This window comes from Rhipicephalus sanguineus, chromosome 3 (genome assembly GCF_013339695.2).
Source record: "Rhipicephalus sanguineus isolate Rsan-2018 chromosome 3, BIME_Rsan_1.4, whole genome shotgun sequence".
Taxonomy (NCBI): domain Eukaryota; kingdom Metazoa; phylum Arthropoda; class Arachnida; order Ixodida; family Ixodidae; genus Rhipicephalus; species Rhipicephalus sanguineus.
The window spans coordinates 186,768,300-186,792,321 of NC_051178.1; the positions used below are offsets into that span (position 1 = coordinate 186,768,300).

The following is a 24,022-nucleotide window of genomic DNA, read 5'->3' on the forward strand; positions in this document are numbered from 1 at the left end:
AGTTGCCTTAAATCCGGCCCAAGCGATGGGCGTGCAGTGTCGCATAACACTGAGGTTGCACAACACTTGTCCCGTCATTGCGTAATTGGTGCCACCGAAAGGATGTCGCGTAGTAATTGCTCACGATCCGCGCGCGCTCTCGCGACGCGTTTCTATACGGCAGTGACGCCACTTTTCTAGAACTGGGCTACCCGGTTTACAGGAGTTAAACCCTCCCTCCTTTGCGTATACGCGAACGCTCTGCGGCGGCGATGCAGCGCTAATTACGCTCGGTGCTGGGAGGGAGCACGCGCGACACGCGACGTAATGACAGGTCGCGCTCGTTCCGCGTCGGTAAGTGGAATAATTGGGCGAACGGGGGCCCACACTCTCCAGCGCATCGCTCGTTCGTTACCTTAGATGCTACATTCGCACGTCCTATTTAATTTCGCAGTTAACCACGCATTTAGCTTTTTTTTTTTTTTCACCCGGCCGGAACCTCCGAGCTTCTCCTGCGTTAGTGAATCCAGATCATTTCTTCCATTCACACCAAGATCAGTTTTTTCTTAAATGTGGCTGTTTATACTGCGATTATACAATGCGTTTTGCATTGTTCGTTTTGTTTTAACTGAAACCTCGATATAACGAACACGGATATAACGAAATATCGGTTATAACGAAGTACGTGAATAGTTTTGCAATACATAGCGTCAGGAATATACGTTTATAACGAATTTTCAGATGTAACGCAGTTATTTTCGTGTAATATGTAACTTCGTTATAATGAGGTTTGCGTATTTGCCTTTCCTTTTCACCGTCCAGCTCGCCTGTCCTAATCTACTCAGCTACCTACCTACCTTAGCTACCAGGAGGTGCATGTTACGGAAAATGTCGAATTCCGCCGCGTTGTCGTATTGGCCGTCAGTTTTGATTGGCTGCATCGGGCTCTTTCCTCTAAGTTCAAAACACCAACATCTGTCGCGAATTAATTTACTCATGGAAAGAACGATCAGGGCTATAAGGGGAGGATGCGTGACCCTCAGACTTACGAGTATACCTTATAGATTGCGCCCTTGCATTTCTACAGCGTTGCGAAAAACAGATGTAGCCGCAGCAGACGTCCAGCTTAGGGTTACCACCCATATGGATCCCGGATTTTGCGGGACTGTCCCGACTTTTCATACATCGTCCCGATTCTCGCGCCGCCCCTGTCGGGACAGCGATATGTCCCGGATTTGTTCCGTACTGTCCAGTTAGAAATTTCTCTGTGATCCAACGCACACCGAACAACGCGCGTCATGCTACGGAACACGAAGTTCGCACGAATCGAACGCACGCCGCAATGTTGCGGTGGCTAGCGGTGGCTAGCGGTGGCTAGCGGTGGCTGCGAGGGGCTTTAGCCACTTCAGCTAAACTTCAGCGTCAAGTGCGACAACTTTTACGAGTATACATTCTCAAGCAAGATGAAGTGTTGCGAGCAGCACGTAGCCGGCTGAAGTACCACTTCAAGAGGTCGCGACAATAAAGATACAATGGATTTGTCTGGAATATACCGCAAAAAAAAAAAAACTGATTTCGCTGGCTGCCTATGTTAATGGACGCCCCCCCGCCCCGCCCCGACCTTTTTCATTGAAGAGTTAGTAACCCCAATCCAGCTTCGTATATATTTATTGCAAACCATGCCATTCAAGTTCGAGGCTCCGTTTCCTTGCCTCACTGGTACCAATAACGCAGCATCAAAACCAAGCCCGCCAGCAGAAACAAGTTTCGACACCCTAACACGAAATATATATATATATATATATATATATATATATATATATATATATATATATATATATATATATATATATATACACACACCTGCTCGTGAGAGGTGTCAGAGATTGGGAGCTCACATCGATACCTTGGAGATTAATGGACGAAAGATCCGCGTACTCTTAAACAAGCTGCCAAAGGGTGGTTGGGTCTGCAGACTTCAGCGTGTTTCTGATATTGCGCATGTATTGGGCATCGCTGATGACGTTCTGTTTTCTCTCTATACCTTTTTTTTTTGCAGTCCAAGAGCAGGGTCATGATACTGCGTTCTGGATAACATTTCTTTTTCTTTATTCCTCTTTTATTTATATTCCTCTCAAAAGAAAGTGTCTCAACCATGACGCACGAGTCGCGATCGAGTTTACACGCCGCCAGAGCGTTCAGCGTCGCGTCGCACGACGCGGATGCAGACTACAGCTTCTTTCTCGCGTGTCTGAGAGATTCGCAGCACACGACGGACGACTTCCGTTCTTTCTTTCTTTCAACGCCGTTCTCTCCGTCGTCTTCGGTCTGGTCAGGTACTTCGACCTTCCGCGAGAGCGCGGAAAGAAGCCCTCGCCAGAGAAGAAACGACAATACTCGCCAAGAAGTCATGTACCGCAACACCCAAGTCCGTCGTCTTCTGTGCAGTACACTGCATAAGGGGGTGACTGCACTGTAACGTCGTCCTCGACGAGGGAGCGAGCGACAGCCCCTCCTCTCGGGGAGGGAGGGTCGCGCCGGGCGTTTCGATGTCACGAGGTCGTGCCCGTGAATCCTCCTCGGAATTAGTGTGCGGCTCGCCCCGAATACCCGGCGTGTCGCGACGTCCTAGCCCGCCGGCGTTGTACGTGTGCGTGTACTACGTGTGGCAACGGGCAGCACTCGACCGGCCGACCGCTCTGTCTCAGCAAAAAACCCGGAACAAAGATACGGCGCGCGCGTTTTTCGGTGCACGACCGAAATGCGCTGCTCGACCGAATGCGAGGCACGTGGTGAGCGGCTCGACGCGCCTTGCCTGCCTGCCTGACTGCCTGCAGCGCAAACAGAAGCCCCGTCCGATGTATTTGTATAGTCCTTGTGTTTGTGCGTATGGGGGTAACGGCTGCGGGGCGAAGCCCTCCACTGCCGGCTGAGAATATCCCACGGAGGGCAACGATTCGTAAGCTAGATAGGGGGGAGACCCGAAGGAGGTGCTCACGCACACGTAAGAACTGCCGCCTCCTGCGGGAACGCCGTTAAGAACCGGAAACTGCGGCGTGCTCCGCGTCGTCCTCTGGAAGCTTTACGCAGCACGGGGACGGGCATCGCGTTGTCGCCGGCTTCTTCACATTTCGTTATTTTCGTTCTTATTATTGCCTTTTCTCCCTCGTCAGCTCCAGGTATATGGTTCGCCGAGCGCTGTGTGCTCGCTACAGATGATTCGCAAGCCGCTTACGGAAGAGGCTGCAACCGGACAGACTGCCGGTCGCTCCGTATGTACATGTGCTCCATATCGCAATTCATGACACGTGTGTGGTGCAATACTGCGGAATTAGATTGTCGAATGGGAGTAAAATGTTCATTGACGCGCAACTGGCCGGAACTGCTAGGGCTCAGCGATATACTTGTGTACCTGTACCATTGAAGCCAGCTCTTTAAATTCTCGCTTTCAACGCTCTGTGCCAGTTGAAGTTATTCAAAAGTTATTATCACTGAGTTATAACACACCTATATGTGAGCTTGCGAACCCTGTATAGCTTCGGCAATTTAGATATTCGAGACAACTGAACGTTAGCGCATGTCCGCGCCGTGTTTAGTCATTTCTTTCTGGTCGCGGGAAATCAGCCAATTATTTCGTTTACCCTTCAGCTAGTTATCTTTGTATCTTTTTTTTTTTTTGTCCCTTCGGTTTCACCAATCCAGCAGAGTAGCGAAACGGACGGTTACTTATTTTCCCTATCCCTGCATCGCGCCTCACAAGACGAGTTGGTTCACGGTTTCTTTGTAAAGTTCGTGACCATTAGCTTGCACGGATATTATTTCCATATGTATATCTGCCACCTTAAATGTCGCTTCGCATGTATGCATAAGGATTGTCTTGAGTTTTTTGCTGCATTTACAGTGCGCCTGTCATTTGGCCGCGCAGTTTCCGGCAGTTTATGCAACTTTTCAGTGTGTGTGTGTGTGTGTGTGTGTGTGTGTGTGTGTGTGTGTGTGTGTGTGTGTGTGTGTGTGTGTGTGTGTGTGTGTGTGTGTGTGTGTGTGTGTGTGTGTGTGTGTGTGTGTGTGTGTGTGTGTGTGTGTGTGTGTGTGTGTGTGTGTGTGTGTGTGTGTGTGTGAACCCGTCAGACATAAAAGCCAAGAAAAGCATATATAGGGCGTTACTTTCAGTTTTTAATTGAAGTGTATAGGAACTACGGGATACGAACTCACGTGGCATTGGTGAGATATACGAACCCACAACTTCCGCAGTGTCTGTCTGTCACAGCGCCGGCAGAGACGGCATGCGAGTTGTTCGGTCTGACCCGCGAGTCACATTTCTGCAATACCTCGGTGTGATCTGGATCAAGGTCACGTGCTGCGTATCGCGCGCATCGTTCGCACGCCGACCTCTTCGCGTGCCCTCTGGCGGCCCGGAAAGAACGAACGATCGAGCTTCCGTCACGCATGCGTTGCGTGGGAAGCGCCGACTGGCGTTTCTTCGCCGGTCACGCGCTGGCGTCGTAAATCGTAGTACGTCATCTTCGGTTCATCTCCAGCGCTGCCGCCGCACTTGTACGCGCGAACGCGTACTGCGGGACATCGCTTTGGTTCGACGCGAGACGAGAACTCGAACCGTCAGAACTGGCCTGATCGAGGACGCAGAAAGAATCCGGCGCCGTTTGTTCCCGTAACCCTGTCTCTTTAGATGCGTGCAGCGTTTTCGTAGCCACAGAGCTACCGTTTCAGCTGATGCGTGCTACAAAAGTCGGCTGAACCTTTGTTGCAAGCCAATTGATCGCATGTTCGAATACCCTCCTGTCGGGTGTGCGCGCCCCAACATGCGAATGTTCCCCGACAGAATGGTGTTGAATAGTCGTTTTTTTTATAAATAAGGTAGAAAGATTATTAATTGTATGTGAATGGTGCACTAGAGGCCTCGGACCTCTTAATCATGACGCCCGCAATGCCGGTAGATTGTCGTTACGTGCACTGCAAAGCTTATAGTTGATGGAAACACGTCGATGTACTGTCTCGAGTACGGAAGCTTTCAGTATGCTTGAGTGACGTCACCGCTCCGGACTTTCAGGTTGGAGAACTTGGTATTGGAGGACTTGCTGGTTATATACCTCGCCTGGTTAACAAAGACAGCCGGTGATGCGAGTGTGCTCAGATCCATGAAGAAGCTTTACTGTGTGCCAAGGTCCCGTACGCGCATTTTACCGATGCCGGCTGTGAGAAGAAGGCTTTGTGCACTTTGAGTTGTGATGTCTGACAGGAAGGCCGAAACACCACACATTTCAGTGGAGGACACGATCGACGTCTAGCCCATGATCATGTATTGTCTTTCTGAAAGCATGTTCTTTTTTTTTTAACGGTATACCTTTTTCTCTTTTTTCAATTACATGCATCACTTACTTCGTAGGACGCAACCTTTATTATATTCGAAAATATTGCGGTAGTAAAGCAGAAGCCCTGTCCTGTACCTTGTCTTTCAGATGTATCGCCTAATGATCGTTGCACCTTTATTTAATGAAGATGAGCGCCTAGCTTCCACAACACTGTTCAGTTTTAGCGGTGAAGGACACCACGATGCACAAACATGATGTGCGAAGACGTTCGCTGTTTGTTCCGGATCTATGCACCCACGACGTCATCCGGTCGAGCGTTAATGCTCAGCCGGAACGTAGACAGGTTACTATACGTACACCTCGCATCTCTCTTTGCCCAAGGAAACGCGACTGGTCACGCGGCAGCCGATGCGACGCGTGCAGAGAAAATGGATCGTCCCGTCGCCTCCATGCATGGCCTCCCCGTGGTGCCTCTGAGGCTCTGATAGCTATAGCCTTATACGAAGCGGACGTGATGGCGTTCCCAGGCCGAAAACAACAAAACCGGGCTCCCGTCTGTGTTCTTCTCCACAAGCTCACCCGTGTAATGGTCTCGGGCTACAGCGTCACAGTGACCGAGCTGCGCACGCCTTCTTTTAAAGGCCGCGCGAGAGAGTCGTGATGCGGTTTGTGTGCTCGCCGACCGCTATTGTTGCCACAAAAGATGCGTGTCTGTGCGTGTGCGCTTTTTTTTTTTCGGTGGGCGTGCCCTGCGAACGAGTGCACGCATCAGTATACATACATGCGTCTTTGCTCTGCGACCATTGTTTTGGGAACGTGTCGGGATGGATCGATTCGTGTACACCGGCGTCGAGCGCGATAGCCTAAGCTTCTTCTTCCGTCCGTGTACTACACGCGTTTGGCACTTGCAAGGGTCGTCACTTTGCTGCTGATTTGTTGCTTCACATAAGCGACTGTGTGACCTCGAAACACGACGTTGGCATGGACGTTATATGGGTGCCGGGTCTGTGGCACCTTCGATTTAGCGCGTAAGAGGAAGAGATGTGCAAGAGGCGGTTGGTTGGTTGGTTTTTTTTTCTTTAATTTACGAACGCTACGGATTCCTATAGGCCTCGATCATTGCTGGAAACAGAAACAAGTTTTATGTAATCCCCACTATTTTGCGGAAACTAAAATGGGGTGACTATACGAGGCAGACAATTCCTGCGTCTGTTGCGATTGCTTTTTTTAAATATATACCAAGCTGCACAGTGCTGGAAAAAAGGATGGACTGCGGTGTCTCTGAGATGGAGCATCTCCTATAGAGCTGACTCAAACTATGCGGGTGGCGCTATACGATCAATGCATACGGTAAAGGGAAAAATAAGTGGACGTGCACTGCTGAAATATCATTTCAGAAACCTCACAGGGCTTGTTTCGTGTCAAGGTAATGTTTAGTTTAATATAAAAAAAATCTCTTTTTAAGGCTCCTCATATACCATAAACGGAATTCGAATCGCCCGTCCTCGAGCGAAAAGTTTCGACAACGCATGTAGTACGTCATACCGCCTTTTACTACGCGACAGCCGGCGCTATGGTTTCGTAGGAGAAACGCAAAGTCGCGGCTAGAAACCGAGCTGGCGACATCATGTGTCAGCTGCATTTTTCGTTACTTGCGGTTACAGCGAGTTCTGCGAACGAGCGAAGCTCGCACTACACGATGACGAAACTACTGAAACGCGAAGGCGCGGGCGGAATTGAAATTTCTTGAACACCTGCATCGTTGTGAAGGACAACGTCAAGGATTAAATAGAAATGTGCAAGTAACATTTTTATTCTATCTTACAATGCCCTAAAACGACAGTGGTTGGGTGCAAGCAACAGGTACGTACTGAGGAGCAGTGTTGGCGGTAACGCGCTACAAGTAACGGCGTTACCGGTAACGCGTTACTTTTTTCAGTAACTTAGTAACGTACTCGGTACTATTTCGGAACTGTAACGGGTAACATACTTTCGTTACAATTTTTCGGTAACGCGAGGTCTCACGTTACTCGTTACTTTTCATTCCAGTTATCCTCGTAGTCTTAAACAAAATTAATTTGTGGAGCACCTTTCTCAAAGCTCGCCCCGACGTTATTTTCTCTCCCTCTCTTCATCCGTACTCGCACTTTGCTTCAGTTATTTTGTCGTACGGCAGACTGCTGTCGGCCCACCAAGCGTTGACAAAGCGACCCCTCACGGGGTCCTTTTTTGCGCGGGGGAAATTGCAATGGGGAGATAACTGCCGAAATTTATTAAACGGATCTGCTATATTTTCGCCTACCTTGCTATCGAGTTTCAGTTGGCTATCGAGTTTCAAGTTGTCGTTGATTAACGATGAAATAAAGTGAAATGCAGTCCTCGAAACCGTCAAAAGTGAGCTCTCGAGATTTCCTTGGCTTATGGACATCAAGGCTAGGTGTGAGCTCCAACACAAAGGAGGATGACTTCTTCAGAAATGCCTTCTCGACATTATCGCCATCTGAAGATGAGATACTGTCCCAGTACCTTTGACGCCGCATGATCTTGCGTTGAGCGGGCTCAAGGAAAACTTTCCGCGCGTTCACCAACTCTTCCTGACAGTGATTACACGAGTACCATATAGCGCGTCCGTCGAACTCCTATTTAGCATAGTTGCGGACGTATTCGCTAAGAAGCGAGTCAAGCTGTCCGATGACAGCTTTGAAATGCAGCTGTTCCTAACATTCAGCAATTAGTAGTTACATTTGGAAGTTGTCCCTGTAATACTCTAGCACTGTTTATAAACTTCGTATTCAAAGAGTTTTCCTTCTTGCTATCTGCAACTGCGGCTACGTTTCTGGTTATTGAATTCCTGAGCGAGCGAGGCTAACCCTGAATACCTTCACATACATAGTCGCAATATTTGCGGCAATGATATTGTTCCTGTGTGCAAATACTTTCTCCCCAGATTTATGCCATTTAAGCATTTATTGCTACAAAACCTGCGCATTTATTTTGTAAGAGAAGCACGTCGTCATAAGTACTGCAGATTTGTTCAGTGATGTCTTCTTTGCGGAGAGCGTTGATGATGGAAGCGATCACTTTTTGTTTAATGCCCCACTGCGAAAAATGGCTTACCCATGTGCCACAGAGTCAGAAGTCATCACATGTATTAACTACACAGGCAACTTTAGGCCACTATGGTACTGCCAAGGTACAGTGCATTTGTGCAAAATATTCTCGTTAAATTAGTACTTCGGGTAAAATTGTTGTTTAGGCTAGAACTTTTATGTGAAATACAAATATGAGCTTTATAAAGTTGCTATTGTAGGTTCCTGTTGCGAAGATGCACTGATTAAGATTTCTGACCATAACGGCAGAAGTAACGTGCGTTACTTTTTTCGGTAACGTCGGTAACGCGTTCCTTTTTCTATAGCGTAACGAGTAACGTATTTAGTTACTTTTTTTCAGTAACGCATACAACACTGCTGAGGAGTATCTACGTCATCGGGTTATAGTACTATATAGAAAGTCAACGCAAGTCGTGTTGTCCCAGATTTACCTTAATTTCTCGATCGTTAAAGTGCTGTTGTTAACAGCATTGACACCCTAGACACACTGTAACCTAAATTGTTATTTGACTATATAGTTACCAGATGGTCAGTGCTTCTTAACTTCGGTTATCTGACGAGAATCCGCGTACTTCAGCATATCGTGACTGCCGTCCCTCCTTTTACGCGCGGGTAAACGATAATCTAATTGCCCCATGTTCTACTCTGCTAACTTTGATCATTGCCTGCTGGTCACGTGTGCTTGACAGCTTTCCTGAAGCTCTTCCGGATGAAACAGCTGTATGTTGACGGAAAATATCGTAACTGATGGTATGAATAAGTATATCTCTTCGTGTGCGGTATAGAGTAGTTCAATACGGGTGCCAGAAAAGTGGCCCTGATTTAGCCAAACAAGCGTATCTCGTCTATAGCATGCACATATAAGTATATATAGCTCTCTGATGTGCTGTCAGTGTTGTCAAATGCAATCACGTCATTCATTCATTCATTCATTCATTCATTCATTCATTCATTCATTCATTCATTCATTCATTCATTCATTCATTCATTCATATTGTCCCCAATATGACTGTGCGCAGCCCTCGATGCCTGCGCTATGCCGGGAACTATTCAGAGGCACGCACCAACAAACACCACCCAGTACTTGGTCGCGTTTTACCATCAACAATGGCAACTTCGCGTAACTCACGTTCACGCAAAATGCTATGCCAATATGCGACAGCACACACGTTTACGCTGAACGCGCGTATAGAACATTTCGTAGCGCGCAGTAAAAGACCTATACACTTTCGGTCATTTTGGCGCGGCGGCCGACTGTGACTCACCGGCAGCGGGTGTTCTCCCGTTTCGCTTTTACGTGCGCAGCGCGCGCGATGTGGCAAGGCACGTGGGCGCGTTGCGCGAGCTGCGCGTACGATACCGCGCAGTCTCTAGCTAGCCATCGGACAGTATACGGGCGTGCATTACCGACTATGATGCAACTTTTTGTTTGCGCCTTGAACGGCGTTCGCAGCGAGGCTATCGGGTTTATTGTGTGTGCGCTTTCCGTGGCAGCTCCTTCGAGGCTCACGCCGCGAACGGCGCCCACGTCACCGCGCGCGTACGCCTCCGACGTGGAGAAGCGCGTAGAAGAGTGACGTCACCGCGACCGAAGTCATGGGAAGAAACAGGAAGGGCCTTAGGTCGCGGTGCATGTACGGTAGACGTCGATCGAGAGAAGCGTTGTTAGAACGTAAAGAGCGACAATAAGACGGAAAGGTGGGCTAGTTGGTTTGGCTGCAACAGTGGAAAATTTAAGTACACCGCACAAAGACACAACGAAGAAGTTCACTGCGCTGGTCCTTGTGAACTTCTTCGTTGTGTCTTCGTGCGGTGTGCGGAAATTTTCCACTATGTAAAGAGCGAAACAACGATTTTGAAGACGATGTGTTCCGTGGGCCCCTCCAGCCACATTCTATGAGCAGGGTATACGCGGAATATTTGTGACGGAATCCTAACAAAGCCCCGCATTAACTATAGTATTCTACTAGCACTGGTTTGCTTGTGGTGTATTGGCCAAATTATGGCTAATGGCGGCTTGTTGGTTATAGATGGCTAAACGATTGCTGATGTTGACGAACTCTTACAAATGTCGGCTATATAGTTTCTAAATGAACGGTAAATGTAGGCCATAGTTGGCTAATATTGGCTCACGTTCTCTATTCGTCGTAATAGCAGCGACACTTGTCTTCAATTAATCTCTATCCAGTGATTTAGTTGTCTAAAAATTCTTTGACACTACTTAAAGCCGAGACGGCTTACCCAAATGCGAGGCTATCGACCTATATATATAGACCGAAAGAGCATTTGGCACTGCAGATAACTGCGCGTCGTTGCTTCTCGAGTTATCGCGACTTTGTGCGGTGAAGGACTCTCGAGTGAGTCATACGTCGAATGCTCTAGAAAAAAAAAAAAAGAGGTAAGAGCGACGCTGGGAGATCTCGTTGTTCACGGCAGCGTAGATTGACGTGTGGAACAGCATTGAAACCATAGCTCAAAGCGAAGCGCATTACACGCTTAGACCGGCCGTTTCGACGTCGTCAGCAGAGACACGCGTCAGCGTATGCCCGTTTACTTATTAGATCACTCAGCAACAAACCAAGGCCGCGAACCTCGATAAACAGCGCATGTCGTTGATGCAGTGTACCTTCAATTCCCTCACGCCACGTTATTTCTCGCGAATGTATCGTTCATTAGCTCTTACGATATCGTTATATGGCGCAATATTTCGGACTCCACATTACTCATTCTCCGATAAACTATGGTGACACCAATAACGGGATGATCCGTCGTAAAATGTAGGCGCCAAGTGCGCGATACGTGCTATAGCTGTTCTTTATCTTGGCCAAGTGGGTTTGCGCTCCTTGTTTTTTTTTTTCCAGAAGATTAGCAGTGCTATATATATTTAAAATTGGGAATGAAATACATATAGCTAGCGATATATGACGCCTCGTGAAGATTGCTTGGAATATGCCACTCCAGGGACCTTGACTGAGAAGCGGCGCGGTTTTCGCTGACACACATTCCAGCAAAACGATGAGCGCAGCGTCTTCCATAATACAGCTCGACTATATATGGCGTCTTCGTGTGTGGTCTCAACCAATCCGTCTATATATACGGCTTGGCGCTGCCGTATCGCACTCTGTATTCACGCCTGCCTTCTTCGCGCAGCTATAACGGCCGATTCTCGGGTCTTTTTATTGCGGGCCATTATCCTTTCAACGCGCCAGTTATCCGCCATCACAACGGCCTCGGGCAATCGCCCTTTGTGATCGATTTCAAGACCCCGTCGCCTGAAACTTGTTTTGGCAGTCATTCCTAGTTGCGGCTATTTCCTTAGCCGCTTTCTTTGGTGTAGGTCATGATCCGAGTGAGTGAGTGAGTGAGTGAGTGAGTGAGTGAGTGAGTGAGTGAGTGAGTGAGTGAGTGAGTGAGTGAGTGAGTGAGTGAGTGAGTGAGTGAGTGAGTGAGTGAGTGAGTGAGTGAGTGAGTGAGTGAGTGAGTGAGTGAGTGAGTGAGTGAGTGAGTGAGTGAGTGAGTGAGTGAGTGAGTGAGTGATGTGAGTGAGTGCCTACATAGGGCACAGTTGCGTACGGTCTTATTCGCTTTGTAATTTGTACCTGACTTGCTCGGTTGCTTGTCTTATGTCGCCCGAAACTCGAGCCGCAAAATGCGCAAACTTCTTCGCAGGTTTTTCAAAGCGTTCGTGTTTAATATATCGCGTTACAATTAATAAACGTAGCACCTTTAATTAACAATCTTTGTTAGATTGCCGCCCACGATAACACATGCCGGTGCACTCAGACGTAAAAGCGAAATAACCGGAAACGGTATAAGAGATGCGACAAGGTCACGCGTATGAACTGGAAAAGGCGATTATCTGACTTCCTCGCTCCGTATCGGATGGTCCGTCACGGTAAGGCCATTAGCGTTTACTTACGGTTGCTTTGAAATGCCTCGGAAGGGCTGCGTTCAATAAGGAACGGAAGCACGTGGACTTGATCGCACCGCGCGATATCGGATGCACTCGGACGAGTCTTGATTGCATCCGCGGACGTTCACCTGCGTAATCATGGCCGCAGGCCTGTCACGGCTTCCTTTTTGTATCAAAACCGCGGAAATGCTCGCACAACAGGAGTTACATATAGCGGGAACCTGGTGTATATAAAGACCTGCGACCGTATTCGATCACCACCATTTCCTGTTCTCCTATAGCTCCTCCACCGATATGATGTCCTCTCAAGTTGCTCGCGTTTGGTATGCCTCGATCGAACATCCTCGCTACGCCTACTTCTGGTTGTATTGCCTATGGTGATGTATATATGACGGATTCTGGATTAAAATATACGCTATAACTAATAAGGAGCATACTTCTGCGGGAAATATTTCGTTCCCTCGAAATAATGTGTTGTGAACATACGCAGTCATTGAGAAATTGCTGTATTAAAGTTCAGGGATCGCGGTTTCTTTTGAGCGGTGTGTCACAGCCATTGTCGATCTACTTAGACTACCGATGTTGTAATACGTCGTGTGTTGAATACGGAGTTGTATTCGACAGCATATCTATTGTTTACCTTGTTGTACCAGATATATAGTACGCGGTATCTTTCCATCGCGTACTGCAGAAAAGATCCTGTGAGCTACGTCATATTTAAGCGTCGCTCCTACATTGTATGCCTATTGGCCGCGAGATCGACCTATAGGTGGCAGCAGCCTCGCCGCGTTAGTGTGGAGAGCCGGTCGGAGGCGCGTATACAAATGCACACAGCGGCGCTTCGTTGTGAGCAGTTTGAGCCGATTGTCGGCGAATAAAATGCGTTGATTGCTGCTTACTGGTAATATATACACTCCTCATTGTTGAATTGATGCACGAAAATCATCCAACGTTCCTATTACTAGTGAGGGAAGCGCAATCTGCAAATGAAAGGGATGCTCGCCCTGGATGACAGTCTGCGCTTACTCACTATATATATATTGTTGTTTTCTCTGTCCGTGTTTAGCTTTTGTTCTGTGTGAACTGCTGTAGCACGACTGAACTATTTAAGTGTTTACTTCTTGTTCATTTGTATACCAGCCCATATTCCTGTGCAATGAGTTCAATAGCACTGTTCACGCGAATACGCATACGCAGGTAAGAGTTTAGCACAGATCTTTCATCGATTGATTACGTGCACGACAGCGATGCAACAAAGGTCCGGTTATTTTGTGGAATAAGTGTCTGTTTTTTTTCAAAATCATGATGTCCGCTGCCTTCCATCAATTTATAACAACTCCACACAAACGTTCAAGATAATGTGAAAAAAAAAAGGATGAGGTTTTGCGTGAAGTTATACGATATAAATGTAAGGCACGCCGTCGGGCTAAGAACACGGGTGGTTCTGCATAAATTTCGCCGCAAGTTCGAACTGCGCGCGGCAACACCGTTTTATCACTGCCGCGTCATTCCATTGTCTGTTTTTTTTTTTTTAGGGACAGTTTGAGTACCGTAGTGTCAGATTTCACTCGATAGAAATATGTCGCTGTAGCGGGACCACGACCGTAAAATAAAAGGACATCTTAAGCGCAACTAAAGCTCATCATGAACTACAGTGCCGCAGTTATACACCTAACAACAACTCTAAAGTGCATGAGCCTCGTTTTTGTTTACCACGGAGTCGCTAAAACGCTGCATTCACACACAATTTAATGCTCCTCATGTTTGGGACTATGCCAAGCGCACTTTACGATGTGCTTGAACCAGAAAGCGGCACCAACACTGAAATGATTCTGGCGAACGAAGGGTACGACACCAATGCACAGCCCTCTCAAAAGTCGCACTCACTGATCTTATTACAATGCGCATGCAGCCGAGCAAGCCCATTTGCTTCTGTACACAATGTTAGGTATACGTACGAGCATTTAAAATCGCGCTAACATAACAGAACAAACCGCCCTTTGAGAATGTGCAGGACGTACGCGCACATGCAAACACGGCGTGGCTAGCAGACGACGCAGGGAGCAATCCACACTAGGCGCGCTTCAGCCAGTAGCCGCCAGGCGGCGACTCCGCTCGATCTCGCGGCCAATAGAGATGACATGCCGTTATCCAGTGCAGGGTATAGCGTGATGGTTATTACGAACTGATTAACCTTCCTGTATACTTTTCCTCTCGTTCCTGTTTCCTTACCCAACGAATCTAGCAGCTGTCGAAATTTCTCTTTTTTTTATGTGGCTTTCACTTTTTGGTCTCTAAACACATAAATGAAACTAAATTGAAGTTTAATCTGAAAGGTTAAGCCAAATAAAGACTCTTGTTGCTGGAACATAAACTGCTGAAACACTGTATACCCGTTGGCAAGCTAATGACATTAGTCTACCAGTTAGTACAGTGTTTTTTTTTTCTTTATAGTATCCACGGTATGGTGAATGACCCACGTACGCATACCTGTTCGGTTTTGATGCAGGCAACACGGACATTGTCGAGGGCAACCTGAAGCTCATCCTGGGCTTAGTGTGGTCCCTGATCCTTCGCTACCAGATCGGCCGCACAAACTTCCCGCCCAAGAAGCTCATGCTCGCCTGGCTGCGCGCCGTTCTCCCAGACCTGCAGGTCTCCAACTTCACCACGGACTGGAACTCCGGCATGGCGCTCAGGTTGGGCTCGTTCTCATATCACTCTCTCCACTTTTCGCGCGGGCGGGGCCATATCAGCTTTGGGTACGATGGAGATTTTCATCTTCGAAAACGTTGGGGCTCTGCTGCAACTTCTGATGTCAACAGGACATGCAGGGTGGCAGTCTCCGTGTTGCACGCACCAATGAAAAGATTCCAGATAGTCTGTGACTTCGTAGTGCACGATTCTGTTTATCGATTCTATCTTTTCCCTCCTTTTCCAATGTGCAGGGTAGGGAATCATTCTAAGTCTCTGTTCAGTTCAATGCCTTTCCTTTATCTCGTTCCCCGAGAGCTGTTTGAACTTCTGAACTTGTTATGTATTATTTCCTTTCTTAAAAACCAATCTATCAACGTTATCGCCCACTGTTACCGCTTGCCTAATTTATACACATGCGATAAACAATCGCTCACGTTCCTATAGTTGACCTATAGATGTTTCTCTTGTGTTTTTCTTTATCTCTTTGCGTCAGCCTAGCTATGTCTTTTATTATTATTTTTATAGAAATATATATTTAACGATCGCATTGATAGAAATACATTTAACAGTGACATTGTGAAAGGATCGTGCGAGAGCAAGATGCGCTGCACGGAATGAACCAACCGTCCTGAAAGCGCTAACGTGACGGGTCCTCTCGATTTCTGATGAGGTTCTGTTGCTGACGTACCGCACGCATTTGCAAGCGACTTCTGACCGCAATTGCGAAGCTGGAGCCGAGGTCTTCCTCTCCAGCTTTTCACGTTTCTTTTATTTCCCCTTTTCCCGCGCCCTAAATTTTCCTTTGGTATGTTAAGCGCGACGGAAGGTCGGCAGAGGCACTGCAAAAGGGATTAGCAGTTAGCTGCGTTTCTTTTTTTTTCCTACAATGTTATATGCTATTTTTGCCTTTCCATTAAGCAGCAATTGTATATGAAATTGGTACAGTAGACTGTTCACAAGAACATAAAGCACAAAAGGAAATGAGGAAAAAAAATCGAGGGAATGAGGAACACGAAAATCGGTGAAATGCTTTCTTTTCAATCCTTATTTAGCCATGCGTCGTTGTCGGTCTGTCCTCTCGACGTCATCACCGCGAAGTCAAAGTTTATACGCGGGCCAGCGCTTAATCACGCCCTATTCGGGTCTCTGATGAAGCGCGCTTATACAGAGGAGAGGACATTTTAGGGCTCTCCACGAAAAACGCCCAAGACGCCTGCAGCGGAGACTGCAGCTCATGTCGTTCAGCCCCGCTTTATTCTCCTGCAGACAACTGTCTCCAAATGGACAGCCTCCACACCGTTTGCGAGGGGTGTGCAATCAGAAAGGCTCGCCCAGGGAGAAAGCGATCGGCCGGGCGTGCGACCGTACCAGACAAGAACTGTCTGTCGTCGGTCCCGCGTCTAGAACGGAGAAAGTGACGGCAGCGCTGGACCGAGGAGCGAAGTCGAGCGTGCCATTTCGCCGTCGGCACATACACGTCTATCGGCCGCGGTGCCACGGGATAGTGGAGGGGGGGTCGGAAGGCCTCGCGGCCATTGTCGCGAAATTGCATTTCCCTCAGCTGTGTAGGGCTCGTTTGCGTCTGGTCGTACAGTATATGCGCTCTGGCCCCCCACCCTTACGACGCACGTTTGGGCGTCGGGTAACGGCGTCACAGTGTAATGGGTGGCGGCGGTCGTGACCCCTTCTTTTCGAGTCGCCAGGCCTTATACGCGGTTTCGAACAATGACGGGGTCGAAGGCTCGTTCTTTCCGACTCGACGACGGCCACACGCGACGTCGCCGTCGTCGATTTATTATTATTATTTTTTTTGTCCCTGGTGAAAGTGGAGGAATACGGTCTGGCACCCAAAATGTTTGTTCCGCGCTGTATTTATAGTTCGGTGCAGTGTTCTCGATGGGGAAATCACCCACAACTTCCCTGCTCGATCGGAGCTGGACTAGTAAAAGAGGTTCCCTGAGCGATACTGCTTGGTCCTCGGTAAAGCATAAGTGCCTGGTATCGTTGATGTGTTCTTTAGACGAGCGAAAGAGGACACTTACAAGGAAACGTAGACAGAGCTGAAGCTTATTTCCTTTCCAGATAAAGCGCCCTGCTTGGGCTTCATTGCCTCAGGTAGTCAGCACTCACTCACTCACTCACTCACTCACTCACTCACTCACTCACTCACTCACTCACTCACTCACTCACTCACTCACTCACTCACTCACTCACTCACTCACTCACTCACTCACTCACTCACTCACTCACTCACTCACTCACTCAACTTTTGGAAGATACTTCAGGAAACTACTTCTCACCGTATTTCCTGTTTCGCGAAGGGACTTCGTTCAAACCAAAGGCCCACCTAACCCCCAATCTCAACAGGCGACAGGCGAAGGACTGGTGCCGAATGCAGACAAACATCTACCCACACTTTACAGAATTTTTCCCAAGCAGCACAGTGACCAATGCCCGTGGTGCGACTACACCCCGACATTTGGCACTCGGTGCATGCAGATGCCGTCTGGCCGCTACTTACAGACACACTCATGGGAGGGGCGATTGTCAGCGCTTAGCCCTGACCAGGCCTGGTGAGCCGCGAAAACTCACAGGGTCCCTTACGCATTTGCCTAAGATGACTCGAAGGTGAAAGCCATCGTCTTTTCCTCTCATTCTATTGCATTGATCACCCCGCCACCGAAGGCTTTCTTCACCTAGCGTGGTTTAGCGCTGCCTCCGGGATCGGAGGCATTGCAAGCTTTTCTGCGCCTCACGTGCTTCTGGCATCGGCCCACCTATGATCAAGCGACGATGTCATGCGATGACGTTACCATGTATCGTCAGGTTATGTAACGTCACGATGACGTCACACATTTTTGCGATCTGTGACGTCGTGATGACGTCATAGGGGGACGTCATCGCATGATGATTCGTTGCATCGCTCGTGTCGACGCCGACGCGGACGGTCAATCTTCGTGTTTGATGAGGCATTAATGCTTTTTCGCCTTGATAGCCAGGTGGCAAAGCTTGGGTTTTCGCATCAATGCCGTTTACAGTCCATGATCCGAGACCTGTTGGCACGCTATCACATAATGTCCTTCTTTTTGCGCTCCACTTTCCCTTTATATTAATTTTATTGTTAATGTCCACATTAAATGTACATAATAATAATTGGCGGAGTTTTACGTCCCAAAACCACGATATGATTATGAGAAACGCAGTGGTGGAGGGCTCCGGAAATTTCGGCCACCTGGGGTTCTTTACGTACACAGGACTCTAGAATTTCGCTTCCATCGAAATGCGGCCGCCACGGCCTGGGATTCGATCCCGCGACGTTCGGGTCAGCAGTCCACTAAACCACTGTTAACCACTAGACTACCGTGGCGGGTACATTAAATGCACAGTACGTGTGGTTCGACGGCTCTGTAATGTCTGTAAAACTGGAGTGATAAAAGCTACACATCTTCCCCTTCTGACATCTAAAACGCCTCCTACGCATGCATGTTAAGTACTTGTACTGACCGAAGAGTCGCTGTCTCACCGGAGCTATAGGAGTTCGTGACGCATGCTTAGAAAACAGATCTCAGTCACAACACGTCTTTGTAGACGAACGTCAATCGGGACGCTCCCACCCGTAACCCACTCGCAGCGCCGAAGCCGGAAATGGCCGTGTAGACAGCCTTCAGCGCTAGTGAAGCGATTGGCAGCATCCAGATTGATTGGGGGACGTGGCTTGCGCGGTTATTTCCATTAGCGACGTCATTTCGGGCGGCGTCAAAGAAGCGGTTGAACGCTGCTTGCTGAATCGGATGATCCACAGCTGTAACGAGCCACGTCGTGGGTTCAACGTTTGTTTGTGTGTTCGTTTGCTTGTTTTTATTGCGATAGCAATTATATGGACAGTCTCGGCTGGATTTTGCCGTCGCCGTCGCCGTCGCCGCCGTCATGCACCGTATATGTATAAGTATGTATATAATATAAAGGCCCCAAAGAAAAATAACTCAGAAAAATGCTTCCGAAGCGCGGAATCGAACCAGGGACCTCTTGATCCGCAGCGAGCGGCGCTATCCACTACGCCACGAAACGCAGATCCTCCACGTAGCTAACGGCGAGCCTTATATACACACCATTTAGCGCTGGACCGGACTCGGAGACAGCAGGCGATAATAAGCGTTTCTTCATTACCAGCGAGGTGGCGCTAGGATCCCGACGGGCGCATTTAAAGTCGTCGGCGAGCTCGCTCGCTTCTTCTTATATTTGCGCATGGGAGAAGCTTGCTCTTCCGCTGTCTGCTCGCGCGGTTTTCTCGTGGCGAGGGGTAGAGGAATGTTTCACGCTTTCACCGTGATGTCCGCGCTCATGTTACGGCGCGTACGAATGTCATTCGAGCTCAGGGACGCCGCCAAACGAACAAACAGAAGATGAGCGCGAACTATCAGGTGTCACAGCTCGACACTTGAAGCACGCTAGTTTCCTTCGCTGCTTCGGCCGCCTTTGCAACAGAAGCGCTGTTCCAACTGAGACTATTAGTTCCTTGCTATCGCATTCATTGCTTCGCCCTTGCGGCGAAACTGTGACTTTTTTGTGTAATCACATTGAAGGAACTGTTGCAGAGGTGACACTACAAAGAACCATCGGAGGTAAGAGGTACTAAAAGCGAATAGTAAAATACAGGAATTCAACCTTCAGCTGCATTTGTAAAATAGCGTTCCGCAATAGCAAAAGCTCTCACTTCCGTGTTCAAGCTCTCCCGTGTTCAAGGGATTGGCAAGGAAGAAAAGACAGCTGTACAAAAGAAGTACGTGCGCAGGTGGCAACGCCACTTTGAAGTAGCCGCACCTGCTCCGCGTGGCGTCATAAATTCTCATGGCGCGTGTTGCCAGATGTCGTTGCCTTATCGATAAACAAGGATTAGGTGCATTTCGCAAGTCTCACAAGCATTTTTTTTCAGCGCTAAAGTATATTTTATGAACGTTCCCAGCACATGGCGTTTCAAAAACTTTGCTCACGTTGGTCACGTTTCCCAGTTAGCGTTTGTCGCCATTGCGCATGCGTCATACGCTATACCAGGGGCGTAGCCAGGGGTGGAGGGTTGGGGGGGTTGAACCCCCCCTCCGAAATTTTCAGTTTTGCTTGCATATATACACACGCACACATACAAACGCACGCACGAACATACATAAAGTATGGTTGAACCCCCCCCCCCCCGAAAAAAATTTCTGGCTACGCCCCTGCGCTATGACCTCTGCGGTACGCACGTTACATTGCGAAAATAGCTTACGCAACCGCTACTAACCCCATTCTAAAACTCTCTTGTCGCGCTATGAACTTACGACATTGCATAACACACATAAAATGAACGGATCTTGTTAACGTTCAACTTCACTGTTCAAATATCGTGGTGTCTATATCGCAGCTATATAATCGCCGCCGTCATGACTCATTGGCATGTTGCTTTAACTCGCCAGGGATGAATGTCCTATCAGAAAAGCCGCATCAGGCGTTGGTTCTAGTAACGTTAAGTTGCAGAGCGTGACGTCACACTTAGGGCGGGCAGAAAGAAAAGAAAATTTAGAGTAGTAGAAAAAAGCAGAAAATAAAGGTGGCCAGCTTGCAATAGTGGTGCAAGGCTGGACTGACAGCGGAACTTGTGGCCGACCCAGATTATTAGCAAGGTATTAATTGGCATGGGCATAATTAGCAACTTACTAATTAACGTGGTCATATTTAGCGTGGTGTTAATTAGCATGGTCTTAATTAGCACTACCCTCTCTCTTTCTCTGTTTCATTATTTCCTTTCTCTTCCGTTTGTCTGTTCTGTGCTTCTCTCTTGTTTTCTTCAGAAGACACACGCATAGAAGAAACGGCTACATCGCACATCCATCGGGTCAACCTCAGTGGGTGTGCTGGCCACAGGACTTCTTATCCACCACTAGGCGATACAGAAAAAATCTACTATAACTATCCTTATTTCTCGAATGTATACGTCGCCAAGAGCAAACTTATAGTCAATCCTATAGTATGAAGAAGAGGACGAAGAGAGCGCGCGCCGGCCAAGTTGCATGCGCTAAGCACAGGCCATTCATGACTATGATAGTTTGACAACTGAATCATTGGATTGAGACTGAATTAAATTAATGTTGTTATTATAATAGCGGATTGCCAACACAGCTTACGTTAACCGTCATATTAGCTAACACCAGAAGGTGCAAACCAGTGCGGTTAGTACGCGAATAAATATGGTAGCTGAATTTGGTCACAAGTTATCGTCGTCACATTGTTGCGGATGACATTAAGAAATTAGATGGGAGGGGCTCAGGAAGACATGGCGTTTGAAAGATGTGACTTCGAACGAAGCGTGGACAGTGATCCGACAACGTTTCGCGTTATGCTTGAACTATGCGCTTGAACTTAAGTTGCAAAATATATATATATATATTTATTTATTTCGGAAAACTGTCTGTTTCCTACGAGGAGATGGCTGTCGGATGGTGCCTGTCACCACTTCCTCAGTGCGTTTGATGGCCCAGAGTTGGACGTCCAGGCTTGTGTCCGTTAGGATTCTCTCCCGCGGCTTCACTCGACAGTGACTGTCCTATGGGAGGTCTATGGTGGGGTAGGGTCCTTGCATCCGCAGACGATGTGGTCCAGGATGGCGGTCTGTTTTTTGTACATCGCGCCTGATTGGTGCTCGAGATGATATATATTATATACCAACGCGGCGTAGTGTGGAAATGAAATGCGAACGTTCTTGCCTTCTCTTTGTGTTTGCACTCTGCCGTATTTGTTTACTGGTATAAAGCTGGCACTCAGGACTCGCTCCCGCTTCCACACATGCGTCTCCTCCTTTCCTATATGCATCATCGTCCGTCAAAGACACGGCATTTGTCGTCGTGCATTTGCGGTCGTCGTTGTCATTGGGTCCCTTAACATCGTGTTCGAGTACTTAGCGTATTTTTCCAAATTAATATAATTCGGTCGCTCTGCATGCCCAAAGTTCGATACTGTGTATACACTGAACTCCGACTAAACCACGTACACGATATAAGAGCGCTATAAGTGCCTTGGCGCCCGCCTTCTTGCCCTCTATCTTGTACTACGTTTAACGATTTTTACCTATTTCGATGTGGCCCCCACCGTCGTCGCCTCCTTTTTTCTGGGCCCACCGCCGCGGCTTCGCGTATAAATGCGCCGCTTTGTTGCTCCTCGCTCTCGAGTGAGAGGGAGAGGTGCAAGCGACACACACGCGGAGATTATATAGTTTCAGGTTTCGCTTCTAGGTCGTCGTCGTCGATTCCTCCGCAAAGCCGCCGCAGAGCCGTCCGTATTCTTCTTCTTTTAGTCCGATCTGTTGGCTGGAAGGGCCGTTTCGTGCTCTCCTCTCCCTGCGCTAAAGAGCGAGTTCTCTCAAGGGTCATTGCGTATGCCGAAGACGTGCCCTCCCCGTACTGTTGTACTCGCCTTCTTCTTTTTTTTTTTTCTCTTTGTTCATTCGGAATCGTACGGAATCTGGGGCCAATTTCTATCGTTTACCGCTCGGGTCGTGTGTGGAGCCCCGTGCGGAACGTATCTCCTCCTCCGTTTCTCTCTTTCCCACCTAATCTTCGGCGTCTGGCGACATCGTCGTCTTCTTGGTTCGTTTGTCGCCGCCGACGTCCGTCTGGGCAGAGGAGTATGTGCATATAGTAGGTTAGTAGGGTGGCGGGAGGACGGCGCGCAGCAGATTTCTCTGCCCCCAGCAAAGAAGTGTCGAGGGCTTGCAGTGTGTACACCTCTTGCTTGTGTGGGCGACTCGAAGACGCCGCTGAGTGGTCGTGTGGTCGCCGTTCTTCTCCGAGGCGTTGGTCGTCGGTGTTCTCCGCCGCTTTGGATGTGTATGTGAATCGCACAGTGTGTGTGGGTGCGCGCGTGCCGGCTGGATTGAGTGTGCGCAGCCGGTGGCGCCTCGCTGAGGAGTGTTTTGGGTGGCAGGTGGGTGCTATCGCTTTCTCATTTTTCTTTTTAGTTATGCAAAAACGTTCTTCGGCTTTTCCATCACCTTACGCAAGCTGCATGCTCCCATGACTGGCGTGAAGGTGAAATAAAGGGGGAAGGGGGAGGGGGATCTATCTAGCGACGATGAAAGAGGCCCCTCAAGCACACAGGATAGCGGTCGTCCTGTGTGCATCTTTCTTCGTCCATGTGTTATTCTCGCTGTTAAAATGTATTTAAGTCCTTCAGGACTTCAGGACTTTATGACGCTGTTAAAAAAGGTGGTGACTTGGTAACTGATATCAGCGTAGCGTCGCCGCAACGACACAACAGCAGTGCATACGTATGACTAACCTGACAGCTAACCATGTGTGTCCCCCGCAGCATCCTATCTCAATAGATATGCTGGGAAACAGGCTATCTGGCATTGCAGAGTGCACCATCGCGGTACCACCGCATCAAAATATACAGTAGAACTCCTCTGCAACGAAATAAGAAGTTCGCTTTACGTACTGGCTATATTGCGAGCTTTACGGTATTCGACCTTTACAACGAAGTGGTCTGTATAACGAACTGTATTGAAGGTGCCGAGCACTTCGTTATAAATAAATTTGACTGTACTCCGCACGTAAACAAGAAAACCTTTTATCGCGCATTCGTTAGAACAACTGGCTTCAGTGATGTTCAGAGTTTTGAACCCGCCTTCGGACCGTCCTTATTAAGTTAATGTTTATCTGGTACACACATGCGCCGACCCGACTTCACTCGCGTGAGTGGGCGCGCACGAACATTCACGCGCGCGCGCGCGCTGTGTGTGTGTGTGTGTGTGTGTGTGTGTGTGTGTGTGTGTGTGTGTGTGTGTGTGTGTGTGTGTGTGTGTGTGTGTGTGTGTGTGTGTGTGTGTGTGTGTGTGTGTGTGTGTGTGTGTGTGTGTGTGTGTGTGTGTTGCGAATCACTGAAGTGCCCAAGTGGGCCCTTCAGTAGTGCTACGTGTTCGTAAGGCATTACGTGCATTTGATCATCTGCACACTTTGTTGATG

The 24,022-nt window shown here is 48.4% G+C and overlaps 1 protein-coding gene across 1 annotated transcript in view; it reads left to right on the forward strand.

Annotated features, from left to right (window-relative positions):
- The window catches only part of LOC119386187 (filamin-C), a 179,896-nt gene that overhangs the window by 91,704 nt on the left and 64,170 nt on the right, over positions 1-24,022 (forward strand). The window contains 1 exon segment of the mRNA XM_049414247.1: positions 14,842-15,031. Coding sequence (XP_049270204.1) covers positions 14,842-15,031 — 190 coding nt within the window.